The sequence below is a fragment of the Motacilla alba genome, chromosome 3, assembly GCF_015832195.1.
Source record: "Motacilla alba alba isolate MOTALB_02 chromosome 3, Motacilla_alba_V1.0_pri, whole genome shotgun sequence".
Taxonomy (NCBI): Eukaryota; Metazoa; Chordata; class Aves; order Passeriformes; family Motacillidae; genus Motacilla; species Motacilla alba.
Window position 1 is genome coordinate 89,644,007 of NC_052018.1, and position 18,996 is coordinate 89,663,002.

At 40.5% G+C, this 18,996-nt stretch overlaps 1 protein-coding gene across 2 annotated transcripts; it reads left to right on the forward strand.

Moving 5' to 3' along the window:
- The first annotated feature begins 2,946 nt into the window (after positions 1 to 2,946).
- Positions 2,947 to 18,288, forward strand: KCNG3 (potassium voltage-gated channel modifier subfamily G member 3). 2 transcript variants are annotated; one of them, XM_038133804.1, is made up of 2 exons: positions 2,947 to 3,620; positions 12,300 to 18,288. In XM_038133804.1, exons 1-2 carry the CDS (start codon positions 2,977 to 2,979, stop codon positions 12,943 to 12,945), a joined length of 1,290 nt encoding a protein of 429 aa, XP_037989732.1. In that variant the 5' UTR covers positions 2,947 to 2,976; the 3' UTR covers positions 12,946 to 18,288. The 2 variants fall into 2 exon arrangements, with proteins under 2 accessions (XP_037989732.1, XP_037989733.1); XM_038133805.1 differs by having other exon boundaries at positions 2,947 to 3,587.
- Positions 18,289 to 18,996: the final 708 nt, after the last annotated feature.

An 18,996-nucleotide genomic window follows, 5' to 3' on the forward strand; every position in this document is an offset into this window, starting at 1 on the left:
CTGCAAATTTCTTGAGACATTTAGTCACAAAATTAAAAACCAACACCACCAAAAAACTTAGTTTACACTCAGTGACGTCTCCTCAAAAATTAGGCAGCTCTAGTGCAGCAACAAATCTGCTATTTCACAACTCTAAAGGGCTAACCAATCTCAAAGTCAAGAAATAGGAACTGATTTTTTTTTTTTTTAACTAAAAACCTGGAAATTCTGTCTAAATTTTGAGGTTTTGTTCCTGATAAATTGCTGCTCCTGCTCTGAGAAGATGTAATTTACAGTTGTTGGCACCAGCCCACTAGGACAAATCTCCTCAATTGGAAGTCAGCAGTTGTAACTAAAATAACTAGTGAACATGTCAAACTACAGAGGAAAAGAAAATATGACTGTTTCCAGGTTAGTTTTGCTTATATTAAATATCTGATAGTGTAATTCTGAAGGAGGAAATAATTATATTCTATATTTAAAATAAACTGAAAACCATAAATAGGAGTAGGCATTAATCAACTCACAATGCCTCATCAAGCAATGTTCTTTAAAGATAAAGTCTTGTCAGGCCAGCATTTTACCTGATCTGCTAGACAGCTTCTTAACACTGCACACAAAGCTTTGTTCCTCTTGAAATAATTTCTAGAACATGCACTCTAACCAATATTTCAACAGTTAGTAAATATGTGTCTTCAAGCTGTGCTATTTGTACTCTGCTCTCTTCTTCTGCAAGCTCCCTATGAGGGATGGTTAGAACATATGGAGCAGGAAGCCTGACAAATTGCAAAGTCAAAAGCACCTGGGTAACTCATTAGCACTGTCAGACTTCTAGTCAGGTTTTGCTATTTAATTTTTTAAAGCAGATTTTCTAGTGATTGTTCCTGAAAGAATGAAATACAGAAGGTATGCATCAAAGAAGGGAGAAGAATTTTAGTGTTTGCTGCTTATAAAATTAACAAATAGAAAAATACACTATAACTGTACCAGCGAAGTGGCTGAGTCACCATCCCTGAAGGCATTAAAAATATATGTAGATGTGGTGCTTAGGGACATGGTTTAGTGGGGACTTGGCAGCGTAGGGTTAATGGTTGGACTTGATGTCTTAAAGGTGTTTTCCAAGGGAAATTATTTGATGGTTTTATGAACGCAGCTCCTGGAAGGAAAAACCTTTCCAGCTATATGAAAACAACCATCAGCATGACTAAGCAGACATCATAAATGACCTTACGGTGCCAGAACACGCTCGTGTGCGTACTCGACAGCATTTTGGAGTTTGGGTGGGTTTCTCTTGAAAGCCGGGAAACAAACCGGGAACAATGACTAACCGCGCCCTCTCGTGGTCTCACTGTACGACAGCCAGAGATCGCGGGATTCTCCCGCTGGGAACGGGGACATTTATTAGAGTCCCTCTAGAAATCTAGAAATATATTTTAGAAGATGACAAATAGGCTTAAAAATAGTAGCGCTTAATATCATTCTCATTTAAAAAAAAACACCAATTTTTACTACACAATTAGACGACTATTCATTTATTTTGATACGCCTAAATGCGCCTTAGAAATCTCAGCTGATAAAGTAACTTGGCAGCAAGAACAACCCATACAGTGAGACATCTAGAGAGACAAAGAACGGGGATGGGGAAACACTGGTTTAACCTGGATGCCCTTTTAAAGACAACACCTGAGTGACAAATCTTTGTCATTGGTTTGGAAAAGACATACTTACCTGCCGTTTCTCCTGATAACTTGGAAGCATCTCGTTGAAAGAGAGACCTGTCCTGCCTCCTTTTAGCCCAAGATATTCCAGATGTTAATAAGGCTAGAAAATACCTCAGTTTGGAGAACTGTCAAACTCGGGTGGAAAAATGAATTAAAAAAACCGTCAGTAGTGGAAATTAACTCCCTGTACTTGATGCAGCCAAATGAAATCGAAGCTTTAGAGTGCAGACAGGGTCGGAGCAGCTAATAATTGTTTTAATCTTGAGAACAGGTGCAGGACACAGGAACACGAGAAGCTGCGGGAGCAGAGACCTGAGATCAGGACGGGCAGAAGCAGGGAAGAAGACTGCCTATTGCACCTGGCTCTTCCTGGTGTCTATGCACTATCTGAGGAGGAAAAAGAGAAGAGTCTCCCCATCCAGATGTGCACGGCGGAGGGCCGGGGCGGATGGGCTGTGACCAGAACCCTGCGTGCCGCAGGGAAGACCGGCGCTGCGGCCAGCGCTGCCCGCAGCCGCCCTGCCCTTGCCGGGCACCGGGACCGCCCGGCGCCCCGGCGGGCAAACAAACGAGCTGGGAAAGACAGGCGCTGGTCGTCCGCTGCCGCGAATAAGGAGCGAGCTGCATCGTGCTCACACACTTCACTTCGAGCTTTTCTTGAGGGGAGGAAAACGCCCACAAAGTGTTACTTGCGTTTAGTGGACAACTTCGAGCAAGCGCCGCTTCGCGGGGCCGACAGCGGGGCTGGCGGGTCCCCGCGCTGCGCCCAAACCCTGTGCCGGGAGGGGTGCCCGGAGGGCGGGGGGCAGCGGGAGTCCCGCTCGGCTCCGTGTGCGCGGGCGGGGGAGGAGGCGTGTCCCCACCCCGCCGTCGCCGCACCGCCCCTCGCTCGCCTGCCAGCCGGCACCGGCGGAGCGCAGCGGAGCGGCGCCGGGCGCGGAGCTCCCGGCCCCGCCATGCCCGCGGCCGCGCCCCCGCTCCCGCCCCGGCGGGGCCCCGCGGAGGCGTTCGCCCGCCGGCGCTGAGCCGCGCCCGCACCTGCGAGCGGCATCGCCCCGCTCCGCTCCTGCGCGGCCGCTGGGGCGCCCGCGGCCGCGTCTCTCCCGCTGTCCCTCCCCCCTGCCTCCCTCCCCGCCCGCTGCCCGCCCCGTCGCCGAGCGGGAGCCGCCAGCGGTGCGCGCAGAGCCGGAGCCGGGGCAGCCGCTGCCGCCCGCGCTGCCCCCCGCCTCGCCGCCCTGCCCTGCCCGCCGTTCCCCTCCTCCGTCCCGCCCAAGCCATGAACTTTGGCCGCGGTCCCTCGGTGGTGTTGAACGTCGGGGGCACCCGGTACTCCTTCTCTCGGGAGGTGCTGAAGGATTTCCCGCTGCGCCGGGTGAGCCGCCTGCACGGCTGCCTCTCGGAGCAGGACGTTCTGGAGGTGTGCGACGACTACGACCGGGAGCGGAACGAGTACTTCTTCGACAGGCACTCGGAGGCCTTCGGCTTCATCATGCTGTACGTCCGGCACGGCCACCTGCGCTTCGTGCCGCACATGTGCGAGCTCTCCTTCTACAACGAGATGATCTACTGGGGGCTGGAGGGCTCCCACCTCGACTACTGCTGCCAGCGCCGCCTCGACGACCGCATGTCCGAGACGTGCACCTACTACGCGGCGGAGGAGCCGAATGGCGGCCCCGAGGGCAAGGGCCGGCGGCCCCCCGGAGCCGAGGGCAGGAAGTGGCTCGAGAGGATGAGGAGGACTTTTGAGGAGCCCACGTCTTCCGTGGCCGCCCAGGTCCTGGCCACCGTATCCATCCTCTTCGTCATTGTGTCCATGGTGGTGCTGTGCGCCAGCACCCTGCCCGAGTGGCGGGCGCCGGAGAATCGCAGCGTGGAGGAGCAGAGCAGGTACACAGCAGAGTCAGTGAGGGAGCCCTCAGGGTAGGAGGATCCTTTATTTTCCCGCTGTCCGGTCCCCGTGTGTCCCGTCCAGTGTGTCCTTCCTGCCCCTTGTCTTGACGGTCCGTGGCTGTAACCTCCACCGGCGGAGATCGTCTGCGCGCCTTGAAACCCCGGCCCTGAGCCGGGGCCCGGGGAAGGATGTCGGGGTGTCGGGGGAGTGGCGCTGCTCCGGCTCTCCCCGGGCTCTGCCGGGCACCCGTGGCCCCGAGCGCCGGGGACGGGCGGGGGGCGCCCGGAGCGGCCGCGCTGCAGGCGGGCTAGGGCCGGGGGCAAGCTCGGGTCTGGGCAGGCTGGCGGCGGAGCGGGGCCATCGGGATACGGCTCCTGCTCGCAGTGAGGGTGCCTTCCTCCGGGAAGGTTCTTGGAGCTCTTATTGCCCCCTTTAAGGAGACACGGGACCACACAGAGAACTTCAGACACTCCGGAAATCAATTTATGCCCTACGATTGTAGGGGAAAAAAAAAAAAAACAAACCCAAAAAAAAAAAAAAAACCAGCAACCAAAAAACCGGAAAAGAATCCCCCAAAAGAATGCAATTCCTTCGTCTTTTCCTTTGGGAAAAGACGAATCCTGTAAGTACTCTGCATGTATTCATACAGGTCCTTCTGCTAGAGTAGATGCAGTGCCTGTTAGGATTGTGCTCCGGTAAAATCCTGGATGTGGGAACAGCCTTACCCCCGCTCCTCCCTTTATCTCTCAGATTCTCCGTGTGGGGAACACAGGAGATGATCAAACTGCACATCAAGCTCTTGCAAATGCATCATTCAAGCACCCCAGTGTATAAATGTAGCAGATGTTTACATTTCCTTTAAGCACAATAAACACGGTAAAACAGTTGCAGAAAACAGGCCATGGAGTATAAGGCTCAATCCTGAGCCTTACTAGTAAGAACAAACCCTTTTCCATCTTCTTGTGACCTCAGATTAGGGTTACATTGATGCAACTCTTGCACTCACTCTTCTGTTCCCTCTCTCTCTCCTTCCTCTTCCCTGTTCCCTAGAGAACAAAATTGAGACCAGTCTGGTAGAATTTCTCCCATAAATACGACTGACATATAAAGAAAGAAGTTAACATTTCTGGTATTTGCTAGCTTCTCCCTTTTTAAAAACAGACAGGATATTCAACAAAAAGTTTTCAGCTTCTGCTCTTCTAAAAGGGCACTACAGTGAAATTGCAGCCTTGTCATTATGAAATCATCATCTTTTACCATAGAGTTAATTGGAATGTGATATATTATATCTTAGTAGCCAGATTAATTCCTTGGAAAGTATTTTCATAGTTTCCATTAGCTTAATGGAAAACTGCACCTGTATTTGTCATTGCAATTGAGCCAAAGAATTAATTGTATGAACAAAAAGAAAGCAGATGCAGTGTGAGAAGCTGTTGATTCCTGCTTAGATTCAGATACGTCAAAAGAAGGTCCTGAAGGTTCTTCCAGTTAAAAAGCTTACCAGGGTTATTTCAAAGAGTAGATGCTGTGGGTGACCTCTCTGTACACCAGTAAATTGCTGAGATACTCCCAAGAGGCATGGGAAAATAGATGCAACACTACAATAGCATTAACCACATCGGTCATGTATTTGTTCATGTCTTCATGGAGTTGGAATCAGCCACAATTTTCCTCTTGCAAGAAAGAGTTCACCTTGCGGAGGAACATGGCATAGGATGTGTAATCTTTCTTTCATAGTGCCTTCTTCTTCAAGATCCTAATTTTACTCTTCTGACAATTGTATACCAGGTGTTAGAAGGATAAGGTCCTAAATACTTGTAAGGTGCAGTACAGCCAAACAGTTCCCAGGGCAGTGAAGGCTCCTTTTAGAACCAGAAGGATGACTACCAATGATAGGGTGAGTTTCTTCTGTACCAGCTGTAGTACTCCGTGTTATTGCAACAAAGAAATCGAAAAGTTTCTACCAGCTGACAAGTTTCTACCCATGTCACAAAAGTCTGTCGCATATAAGCACCAGTACAGACTGGGTCATCTAACCCATGCACTGACTGCACAGGAACCGATCCCAATCTGAGGGCAAACACATGGGAAACAGACACAAATGTGTGCCTCTCTGTCCACAGGTGACCACCAAGGTGGAGCCACTCCTCTCTTTTGCACAGGCTGCTTCATTGCTAAAAAGTCTGTTACAGCTGGAAAAGAGTGTGTTAGCTGCAGCTGCTTTTAAGTGAGCTGTCCAGTTTAGCTATCACTACTGACATGTGCCATAGCATTGGACCTAACACACCCAGTTTTCATCTGACTTTATCTGCCCTTATGTATTTATGGTTACTTTGTAGTTATTTCATTTAAAAATAGTCGGGTTTGCAAACTTAAGCAGCTAAGTGGTTTATTTGAAAGTCTGACCACAGATGTCCTATGGAAGTTTCTGGGATTGCATACTCTGGCAATCAGTCCCTCTTAAGATGAGCAGGTTTTTAAAATTCTTTCCAGTTGTTTCTGATACATTTAAAAGTTTGAAACCAAATTCTGTCCTTTGTTTATTAAGCAATGTTCCTCATCAAAATAAAGAAATTCTAACATTGTAATACAAAAATTTAATTTCTTTTTTCCCCAAGAGAAATTGTTACCTTAATGCCGTACACAAGTGAGTTTTGACTCGCATGGCACTGTAATTATTAGCACGAAAATTGTACGTTATTCCAAAAATGTATTTTGAGAAGTTTTAGGAGTGAAAATTGAATAGGCTAATCTAGAAATCCTTAGTCTGTAGATTTGGATGTAGTCGGTTATTCAGTTCAGCATAAGCCACGGAGGTGAGGTGAGAACACCTCTGGAAACCCAGCAACTCAGATATTTTCGGTCTCTCACAATAAGCCCCCCCTGCCCTTGCCTCAGTGTGTTATGTCAGAAAGGTGCCCCATGGACAATTTCTGTGGCTGACTCCCATGGTAACCATTCCCAGAATGGCTTTGGACAGCTGTACTGAAAGCAGCTGACCAGCAGTGTGTCTTCAGCTTACCTGGACATCATCTCAGCAAGTGAGGGAGTCACTAATTCTGGCACCTACAAAAAATGAGGTTTGCAGTGAAGGCTACTGGGGCTGCCAGCTAACACCAGATGTATTTATTTTCCATGTATGAACACCTTTTCAGCACAAGAGGAATTAAATCCATGAAACTTTTTTTCACAAACCATTATGTTGTTATGCCTTTTCATGGTGACCACGCTCTCAAAGGGTGAACAGCCCATGGCTATTTCTGATCCTTTGGGATAACATGCTTTAGAAGGCAACAGAGAACTCCAGGAGTAAGCTTTATTCAAGGAGAGAGGGAGGGGAAATCTGACCTCAGAATTTCACAGATATTACAGACACTGAAATACAATTCCCTGATTGCAGAGGAATTGCCTTTCCCAGGCCTGTTCTCAGGATGAGGGATGAGTTATTTAATTCATTTCATTCAAAGGTTTTTGCTCCATTCCCTGCCTTGGCAAGTTCCACTTATCAGAGCTAAAGATCTGCATTAGATTTGCAGAGTTTAGGAGCAGACAGCAGGAATGCCTTCTGTTGCTTCTGGCAATTTCAAGTCATCTTTGCTGTCCTCTGAACTGTGCCAACAGATGCATACTGTGAGTCTCTGCTCAGGGACCTGTCCATACACTGACTGGGAGTGTAATCTTCTAGGGAGAGCTTCTCAAGCCTGTAATAGGAAATCATTTGAAGCTGCTTGACTTACTGCCAGCACAGTTCTATCTACCTGCCTTAAAACTATTTTTCTAATGCTGAATACAAGTAGCTTGTTCGCACGAAGAAGAGATGGTTGTCCCCTTTCCACTTGATAGTCATGATTAGGTTTGTACTGAAATAATCACTGACTTATCAAGCCTATATGATTTCTGTGTTCTTAAGCAAAAGCAACTAAACACAGTAGTTTCTCCAAACAGCATCTCTCATCAAGAGCTAGTGGGCTTTTTTTAGTCTTTGCAAAATATCAGCCTAAAAAATTGCATCTGAATTTTAGACATACAAAAAATATTATTTCTTTATAGTAGTGGAATTTGAGAATACCTTAATGTTCACGTTTAACACCTCTTCAAAAAACAGTAAGAACTCCTTTCCTGGACCAGAGCTAATTTGAATGATTTTTGCTGGTTTTAGATTAAAACAGTGGGCTGAAGATAAAGAATGGAACCCCAAGACCTAGGTTAAAAACACAGGCATGGATTCTTCTGTTGAATTTACCAGTTCTTTGAAAAATAGAGGTGAAACAAATAACAGATCTATATCACTGCCTGGGCACAGCCAAGCCTTAAACTCACCCGGGCTAGATGCCAGTCACGTTCAACATATAGGGTAAAGATGCTGAGGATCTCAGGGCTCAAGATGTTTGTATCCAGGTCTCCTCTTTGAGCTGTGAAAGGGATTTGCCCCTTCCCTGGGGAGTGATGGGTCATTACCGCCTCCCACACAAAGCACTAGAGTTTAATGCATGACAACATATAATTTCTACCAAAGCAGGAACAGAATGGAAAAAAAAGCCAGCAGGGTTCTTAATTCAGGGAAACTAGCTGTTCTGTGGCCTTTACTCCACAGTTTGCAGGGAGAAGGAAGCCCTTGATTTCAAAAGGATTAAAAAACTCCGAACATTTGCTGAAATCACTTAGGAGTCTCTGAGCAGGAATTTGATCATTCTAGCTACTGCTTGGACATTTTTCTGGTTTAATGTGCTTTACAGGGAAATAGGTTTTAGCAACAATTTAACAAATCAGTGTTGACAGTCTTTAATCCTGTCATATACTGTCTTTAGTCATATCATCTGTTTTCCTCATGTGTCCTGTTGCTGTGTATGTTTTATTTACAAGCTTAATAGATAATAGTGCCACTAAGGAATATTTTGGCTCGATTTCAACCAACTCACCAGGGGATATCGAAAGTATACGAACTGGCAAGCTGAAGCAAAGAATATTGCTAAATTGAAACAAATCTAAGGTAGTTACAACATAGTTTTGTTTTTTAGTAATAACAAACTAAACTTGTTAGTGATTGAAAAAGATGATTTCTGAAATGGTTTAACTCATTGTACATGAAGGAGCTTATTCTGAGAGAAAATTATCATATGGAACAGAAAACTGAACAGTGATGGGATTACAGTAGGAATGAGGCTTACCAAGGCTTGATTTTCTGTTTATGGACAAAAGATTCATTAGAGCAATCTTGAAAGTCTGCTAAGTACCAAGCAGCTTAAAATTTTGTGATGAAAACTCTTCTTTTATGTGCTTCAGTCTGGGACAATGAACAATAAGTTTGAACAGGAATAGCCTGTAACTGAATAAAAAATGAGGACTTTGTATTTTCTGTGATTATTCATAAAATTTGTGGGCAATCTTCAAGGATATGCTTCATGACTTTGTTTTTAATTACCCCTCTCCTTTTTGGATACCAGCTATTCTAAAACTGAAAAAAACCAACCAACCAAAAACTGTGATGGAAGTTTATAAAATAGGTACTAGATTTTTACCAAATAAAGCCACTATTTAATTATATAGTTATAGATTTTAATACAACATTATTCCAAACATAGGCAATAAAAAACAGTCTGTCCTGTGAATATGCAGAAACTATTTTAAGAACTGATTATGAAAAATACAGGTACTTTGGTCTTCTGAGTATATGCCTTTTATTTGGCTTTAACTTCATACTCTGTTAAGTTCTCTTAAGGACTGACTGTTAAAATTGCTTTCCTTATTAGATGTTATTTATCCACTGATAAGGTTAACTATAAAGATAAGTCATTGCAAGGAGAGGGAGACTTGATCGGAAAGTGGAAATGTAGAATGTAGCGCTCCAGATTTCCCAACATGCCAGAGGTTTCTAGTTTTTCTCACCAAAGCACCCATTTTTGTATGATTCACCAGTAGTGCCAAAATCCATCTACACAGGCAAAAAAGGAGTGACAAGAGAGGAAAAATGAAAAATGTTTTACTGATGGCTGAAAAGTAAGTAGAGGAAGGAAAAAAATAAGGGACACCCTTCTTCATTATCTTCTCCCCAGCCAGGGGAAAGAAGGATGGATGCAAAATGGAGAGATGGAAGTGCAAGTTAAAATGGAATGGCATTAATGTATCCCCCACTGCCTTGATCTCGTTTTGTCATTTTTGCATCATTGATGTTCCTTAGCTAGCCTCAAATCTGTTCTGCAAGAAAATACTTCTTCAGTCCTTCCTACTGAAGTATATCTGATTTACAGTACTTCTTGTCCCAGGCACTGCCAGAGTAAAGCAATGGATTGCTCATATTTCATGGACTTTTACTTGTACAACTATTCCCCAAAGTTATATGACCACTGAATCGATATTGATTCATGAAGAAGATTTCTACTGTATCACAACGATCAGGACCTAACTTCCTTAAATCTCAACCGAGAGATAACCTGTCTAAGGGGTGACAAAATGGAAGAGTCATGTTTCTGACATTATCAGGGCATCAGGAGGAAATAACTAGTAAAAAAGCTTTAAATTGTACAATTACAAATTTATTTTTCATTTAAAGGCTTCATGTCATAGGAGACAGAAAACACTACCAGAGAAATCTCATAAAATGCAAAGAAATAGTATTTTGGAGTTGTTGAATATTCCTGGCTGCAACTTTCTATCGTCTTTTGATTGTTACATGAGATCTCAATTAGCCAACATATAAACACATTCAGATATCATAAGTTTTTCCATTACCATGATCTTGCTGTTTGATTGTACGGGGGAAATTACGTATTTCCTAAAGATAAGTGAAAAGGATTTAAGTAAACTTACCCATTAAGCCTTTTTTCTTGACTTTTTTTCAAATATAAAGGAAGCTTAGTTTTTAAGAGAGCACCTAATTCTTAAGAGCAAACTGGTTTTGAATTTCAAGTCTTTCTATCAAAAGGTGCTAACAAGAACTAGTGTTCTACAAGCCCTTTATTAAGAAAGACCACTTGCTTACAGAACTTCCATTGTTATTTGTAAAAAAGAAAAACATGGTCCAATTTTATGTGACTAAATATTTAAGTAATTAATTTATGTTCATTGAAATTTACTGTGGCTAAAATAAGAATGTACCTTATGAGTTTACACCAAAAGACTGTTACTGTTTCTTCCATTTTTAGCTTAAAACTAAAGAGATTTATTAAAAAATTAATGAAAAATAAATAAAATTTTAGTATGTAAAACATCTATGAAAAAGTTAGTTTAAAGAGTCTATAATTAAATCAGTTAGAGAAGAATCTTTCTAACAGGACTCTATCTTATAAATAACAATAGATTTCAGAACTGGTAAGAAATTATGCAGATGTGTTAGGGAAGAAAACTTTTAGGTTTGGAATGGCAGTTGGATTTTCACTTGCAAATCAAAATGTTTCATCAGACACTACCTTGTTAGAGTCCTTGTAGTAGAAAAAAGCTCTGGTTGTATTTGCTGGCAGTATTTTTGAATCTCTGATCTCACACCAGTTTGGTTTCAGAGCTGTTGATAAGAGAAGGCATCAGTGATGAGCTTTTTCTCTGCTTAAACTGTCAATTAAAAAGATAAATGGAGAAATGAGGGCAAGGTTAGCTTCCTTGCTCTCATATGTTAAAAAAGTGAGCACAGTCTGAAATCTTAGGGAGATTTGTGACCACGTGCACAACAGTTACTAAATAATCTTTGAGTGACATTTTTATCTTCTGTTTCTACCTTCCACCAGTTTCAAGTTGAGATATTTTCAAGTCTCATTCAATGCACTGGGACTTGAAAATATTTAAGAACATACTGAAATTCTCTTCCAGGATTTCTTCTGCATTTGGCAAGAAGAGGATCTTGCCTATTACGTTAACATCTGTTTACCTTGACATTTTTGCTGCAATGTAGTTAAGGTGGCCTTACATTTCCAGCAAAAGAGAAAATTCAGTAATGCAGAGCATAGTGGTTAATGGGAGGACACAAGCTTAGCACTTTATGGATGCAATACTGAAAAATAAAATACCATCTGTATTTAGTGGCAATACCTATATAGGTATGAATATAGGTAAGCCTCTGTTTGGGATGCAGATCAGATAGACTGGTTTAGGATGGTTCCTAAAGAACTAATACGCATGAATCATCCAATGCAAATACCTATATCTGCCTACTCCATCTGCACTTCGATTTTAGTTTAGCAGTCTGGTTCTGTACATTACTTTTCATAACCAGACAGTTCACTGATCTACAACCCTTGGCATTCCCACATGGATCAGGCCTCACAGAGTTAGAAAAATTTTAAAAAAAATTCCCCAAAATGTAATCAACAACAACAACAACAAAAGAAAAACAAATAAACAAGCAAAAAAACCCGAAAAACCCCAACCAAAACCCAGCTGTTCTAGATAAGGTTACACATTGGCATTGATTTCCTATCATTTCCTGTAGGATTCCAGTTTTTGTGGGCATATTTACCCAGTACTATGACTAGTAGCAATCCGTAATACAAAGAAAATGATCAGTGAGTGAGTTCTTAGCAATTATCAGTTTAAACTCTCACTAGATCCTCAGGTTAATTGCTGAAATCCAGTGCCAGGTGCAAGATAAGGGTGGCATGGCTTTCTGTTTGTTGTCTGTGAAAGTCTAAGTGTCACTTTGGTAATATCTGTGAACAAACCAAACATCCCCTGAAGACTTTGCACAGAGCATAAATGCTGTCCTTTGTTTCTTTTGGCAGGATAATTGAAGCTATCTGCATAGGCTGGTTCACTGCAGAATGCATTGTGAGGTTCATCGTCTCCAAAAACAAGTGTGAGTTTGTCAGAAGACCTCTCAACATCATTGATTTGCTGGCAATTACTCCTTACTACATCTCTGTTCTAATGACAGTTTTCACAGGGGAAAATTCACAGCTTCAGAGGGCTGGAGTCACCTTGAGGGTCTTACGAATGATGAGAATCTTTTGGGTGATTAAACTGGCCCGTCATTTCATTGGCCTTCAAACACTTGGTCTGACTCTGAAGCGTTGTTACAGAGAGATGGTGATGCTACTTGTCTTTATCTGTGTTGCTATGGCAATTTTCAGTGCACTTTCACAGCTTCTTGAAAATGGGCTGGACTTGGGAACAAAGAACAAGGATTATGCCAGCATTCCTGCTGCTTGCTGGTGGGTGATCATCTCGATGACCACAGTTGGTTACGGTGACATGTGTCCCATCACTGTACCAGGAAGGATTCTTGGAGGAATTTGTGTGGTTAGTGGCATCGTTTTATTAGCCCTGCCAATCACTTTCATTTATCACAGCTTTGTGCAATGCTACCATGAGCTCAAGTTCCGATCTGCTAGGTACAGTAGAAGCCTCTCTGCTGAATTCCTAAATTGACCCAACTTGCATTCCGTTGTACTTACTTGCTAAGCTTTGTCTTAGAAGAGAATGGTGGAAGGTCCCTTCGCGTGTCCTCCTTGACTGGATGGTCCTGTGGAACAGCATTCTCACCAGCCCGGAGAAAGCCCGTCACCATTCAGACAGGAAGGATGTCCATCTGCCTTGAGCACCTTGCACGGAGAGGGAGTGATGTTTCAAATTTGAGAGAACAGAATTAACCAAAGAGGATTCAGAAGTCCTCAACCAGACCAGTTTGGTGTTCAGTTTGCCTTCCCACAAAAAAAGCAGAACAAAAAATGGGCATAACACTGAGATCTGTCATTCCTGTAATTATATCCTAAACCATTCTAAGCATTGTGTAGCAGAAGTTTTTCAAAGATTCCAATATCTAAATGTTTCACAGAGGCATTGATAGCTTCTTGCCTGAAGTATCTCCACTTTTAACTCAGATAACCAAATTATATGCTGAAAGAGAATCACTGCTACTTTTGTGCTTTGCAACAAAGTAGAGCTGGTTCTGTCACCCAGGAAGGATGAAGAATATAGGTCTGTAGGACAAAAAAAACCCTTAAGGCCTGATTCTGATCTTTGAGGAAGCACACAAATCTTCTGTAAACCCTGTGAAGTCAGTGGCATTTCTCTGAATTTGAGAGTTCACAAAGAAGTGCAAGAAGTGTACCTCCGAATGTTGTAAGCAAGGACTTCTTTAGGTCAAATTAATTTCTTCTCTGGAACCAAACTGTAAGTAGAAGCAAGTATTGTATTTTACAAAGATCAGCATAAGAAATCAGGGATTGATATATATATTTCCTGGTAGGTTATGTGGGAGCTCTCCAAATTTTATATGCATTCAGCTCAACTCCATCCACCTGAAGTTACATTCTCATGAGCACCGATTTTCCCTCCCTGAACTCCTCCCTGCCCCACATATCTTACACATAGATACCATAGTGAGAATTCTCTTAAGACAAATTGTAAGATTCCATCATTTGAAATGGCCTGGAGCAAGCACTGGAAAACTAGAGTACCTGCTCCCTGTCAGATGGGACTCTTCATCATGTTAAATTCTGCAATCCCTACTGAAGGATATACCTCAATGGAAGTTTTAAAAAAGCCCAGAGCATACCAAAGAAAGTAAAATATAGAAGTGTGAGTTGCACTTGGCAAAATGGTGTATTCTCCAATGTTACTAGAAAATGAATCAAGTTAGGTTCTGAAATATAGTTCACTACATTTCTTGTGTAGTACTGCTTAATAGCATTGTTCAATATAATTCTGAAAAGCTGCTACATAGAAATGTGCAGTTAGATACTATAACACATCAAGATACAGCTTTATAAATTTGGGTACCAATAAACATCAACAGGGAGCTTTCATGCTAACATGGAAGTTCAGAGTCATCAGCACAGCTGAAATTTGTGTGCTTGCCTGAAAATACTGTGTTTATTCTTACTGTGCTGTAGAGGCATCTTTTATCTTTTATATATGTAACTGTGAAAAGCTTTAGAAGTGAAATGAGAACCACCTAGAAAACACATCTCTGGAATTGCTCACTCAAATAAACCTGCCACATTGATCCGCAACCAGTATATTGAAGGTTCTTCCCTGAGACCTCAAAGAGTCATTATTATTTTAAGTAGTCTTGGTCTTAAGTAGTCTTAAAGAAATACATTGCAATCACAATTTTCTGAAGACCTGGAAAGAATTTTAGTAGCCTTCTTACAGACAAGCTTGACTTTCCCTTCAAGACTCTATTGTTGAGTGCTGTTACAGCCATACCTCTGTTTCTTGCCACTAGTGTGTTTAAAGGTTAGCTCTGTAGTTCCCTGCACTATTATATATTTATGCCTTTTCTATCAAAATCACGTTGCTCAGAAACCTGCTCCAGCATTCCACAGAGAGGTGAATATGAGATCAGCAAAATTTCTTTCTTAGGTGAGATTCACAGCTGATGTTAGTTAGGCAAGTTGTGACTTCAGAGACACTTAGATGTTTTACAGCCGTGGAGCTGCTGGCTCTGTATTCCTGCATGTGTACCTATATATATCCTGCATATATTATATATTATAGTCAGTTGAAATGTTTGGGGGTTTTTTGTTCCTTGCAAAAAATTTCCTCCTTGACAAAATTAAAATTTCAGACTTTAATCCAAACATAGATGTTGAAGAAAATGACATTTTCATCTTCTAATGAAAAGTTATTTTGACAATATCAAAACCATTTCTAAGTATAAAACTGCTATTTTTTTTCTATTTTGCTCCAATTTTTAATTTTTAAATTTTTTTTTTTTTAGCTAAAATAGGTTAAAGAACCCATATAAGAACTTAGCCCTACAGATTTTCATGTGCTGTTTTGAATGCTTGGGAAAAATACTGTTTGTCACAAAACTCCTTCAAACTTACTTTGTCTTTTGTCCAGGTATTGTATTTAACCAAACCAGTGCTCTAAGATACAACCCTCCTCCACAAAACACCCAAACCTTCATCATGATGACAATAACCTAAAATCCATACAGAATGTGAATATAAAGTATGTTGCAATCTTGATTTCAAGACAAAATAAAATGTGTTTCAGCACCACCTATAAATCTAATCTTTAGATGCCTGTACAAAGGAAAAACATAAATTAATGCACATAATAACTTGTGAATACCAATTTGCACCATGAATCATTTTTGCATAAGCAATTAAGGACAGGAAGTTTTCAACGATCCAGGCTATATATGGTATACAAACAAAATGTTTCATCCTTTATGAAGTGTTTTTTAGATGAAGAATCCTTTCCCAGTGTAAAAACATAAATCTAATGAAAATAACCGGGTAAAGGAATAAGTCTGTGGAGATTATCTTATGTTACACTATGTTTTTTTGAACAGTTTGCGTTCAATTTTTATATGGCAAAATGTGAACAGAATGACCTAATGTTCTTTTTTAATTTGAGTTATAATAAAATATTTTCAAACTGCTGTATAATAGCCCACAAAGGAGAGATCCTGCTGTGGGTTTTTTGGTGTTTGTTTGTTTGTGGGTTTTTTGGGTTAGTTTTTTTTCTTTCTGTTTTTATTGTTGTATGGTTATCAGTGTGTAGACTTTATTTTCCTTACAAACCAAGTTGAAATAAAGTAATCTTCATGGTAGCCTTAAATCAGAATTTTATAGGGTAATTAGGATGCCTGACTTCTAGTAATATATGTAATCTTATTTTCAACAGACCAGTGGATTTTTTTAGTGAAACTTTCCAAAATATGAATTATATGTGTAGTCAAAAATAAGCATAATTTAAAACAGTTGAAACTGTTTTATAAAATTTTCTGGAAACCATATTTATGCAGACATGGGGTGCAGCACTCTATTTCAAAGTGCAGCATTTCAGAGCCCAAAGCCAAGTGAAGGCAAGCTGGCTCATCTCTAATCTCTCTATGTTTGAACCCTATACAATAAAAGACTTGATGGGCAGTTTCTCTTGGAAACATTCACATCTGGAACAAATTAGATGAAACACAAATAGGATGAAACTGGAGAAAAATGAAGACAGCTTGTACAATTGTGATCCAGCATTTTGGTTCATCTTAAATGGAAACCAATGTCAATGACTTTTGAACTGCCAAGTTAATCATACATTATATACTAGGTTCAAACCCTAGGACTGATTTATTGGTAATTATAAATTGGCTGTAATACTTCAAGGTACTATGTGTCGCTTAAAAGTACTTGATCATTAATGAAGTCCCTGAAATGGAAAGCTCTCTAGGGTATTTTCCTTCTAAAGTTCTACATGAACCGTCATCCCAAATATCACAACGAATGGAAGATTATCCTTTCCCTTGATGTAAAGCTTGAAAACAATATTGTCTTGATGAGTACCCACCAAAAAAAAAATTAGTTTGGTTGACTGATGATATTAAACAGTCTTATCAGCATAGGGATGAGCCACATGAAAATGTGATACTCTTATTGTACAGTGGCTTATACTGGTGTGCATGGCAGCAAGTTTGAGAAAGATTAAAATCCTGGTGATGTAAGGTTCCTATCTTGATATCCATGTATTTAAAAGAAAAGGCACAGGTTTTTCACATAATGTATGCAATTCATGCCTGTAAAGGAATTGATGTTCCTATTCCAAAGTAAAACTGAAGTCCTCATGGGTTCAAAACATTCGTCTCGTCCCTTTTGGGTAACAACTGCAAAAATCTTATCAGATCTGAACACCTTCCAGGAAGTGGACATATGCACCCACCAGCCAGCTGAATTCAGTAGCCAAACCCTGTCAGTTTCCCTGGAACCAGCACAACGAACAAGGTCTGCTGTGCTCTGAATTTTATCTCACCTAAGAGGTTCAGGATCATTTGAAGTTTTTAGAATTATTATTTCAGATGAGCTACTAAGGAGACACTTGCTGGAAAGTTTAATAAGCTAAGCATAGCAAAAAAAAAGATACTGCTTTATAAAAAAGTTTTCACTGATTAAAAAAAAAAGGGAAAATGGCTCTCTTTTTCAGTTCTTTGTTTGTAAAAGCAAATATGCGGGTCAGGATATGTGATGATAATTAAAATTGCTACATAAAACAGATCCCTGTTTAAAATACAGAGACTTGGTGTGAAAAGTCTTCCAGCTTTGCTAGAGCTGTAACAGCTTCCAGTACCTGAAAAGCTGCCCCAGCCCACACAGAGGAACAACAAATCACTGGTTTCATTGTAAAAAAGTGCAACACAAATTAGGGAGTGTGTTTCAGACTACAGCTGCAGTAAGCAATCAAGACTGACAATCTGCTTGACAACAAATGTTAAGAGCCACAGAAGAAGAATTTAAATCTTGGGTCAAATTAATAAAATACGAATGTTTCCAACTACACATTTTAGAGTCCTTTATTCTTTACAAATGCAAAGGTTTATCATTTTGTAGATCCTTAATTTTATATATTGTCTGATTATCTGTAAAGAAAAATGTACTCTATAATTTGAAAAGATAATAAATGTGGAGGGTTTTATGTGAATACAGAAGTAATTAGATAAAATAATGTAATAAAATTTACTGGTCTTGTTGCCGTATTTCATGGACTAGTGATCAAAACATAAATGTTTATAAAACGTGTTCTTTTAAACAAGTGAATTCTATGGCTATTTATATTGGTACTGTACCTCTGCAAAAGCTTTTTCTTTAACAATTTTTGGCTACTGAGAAGTTTGCCATTTAGAATCCAGGAGTTTTAATCAATATAAAATTTCAATATTTGATCCAGAAGTAAATCTGAAGCAAAAAATTAAACATCAACAGGGTTATTCTTCAGCAACTGAAGATCTATGATAATTATGGACTGTCAAAACAAAAATGAACAGCAGCCATATAACACATATTATTCCTCGGGGATTATTTTAAAAAATGAATCCGGAAAAATTGATTGAATTTGGCTTCAAATTCACTTAAATTTTTTATATAAAAAAAAAACCCAAACCAACCCCAACATCAACATGGTATTCAGTCTGGAATGTCAACACAACCAGAAATTTCAGCAGTGCAATCCTTTCATTATTGTGAATGGATCTGAGATATTCTGTTGATGCTTTAAATGCAGCCATTTCAAAAGTACTTCCAAAAATAATAAAAAAAAGTATTTCACAACTAATGTTCTTGTAAAAAAAATCTTGAATATTTTAAGAGATCACTGATTTATAAACTATTCTGCTATCAATCCTCTGCATTATTGTGAGAATGAACAGACTTTTCATATGGAAATCATGAGCATTTTTAGTCCTGTTATTTATTAGTTTTAAATATTTTACATAAAATCAGACCAAGAAGAAACAGAAGAAATAAAGCAGATGTCCACATACACATAGAAGTATTTTTTGAAGTGTTTTTCCTAAAAGACTACTAAAATATTTGGAAGCAGAAGGGTTTTTTAATAATGTTTAAACACAGTTACTGTTTTGCAGATATGCTCAGCACTTGCACCTTCCATCAATTTGCGATACAACTGTAAATGCAGGGAATCCTCCAAAAGAATATTGATTCTATCTGCCTTGGGGAACATTTTATATATTTTTTTGCA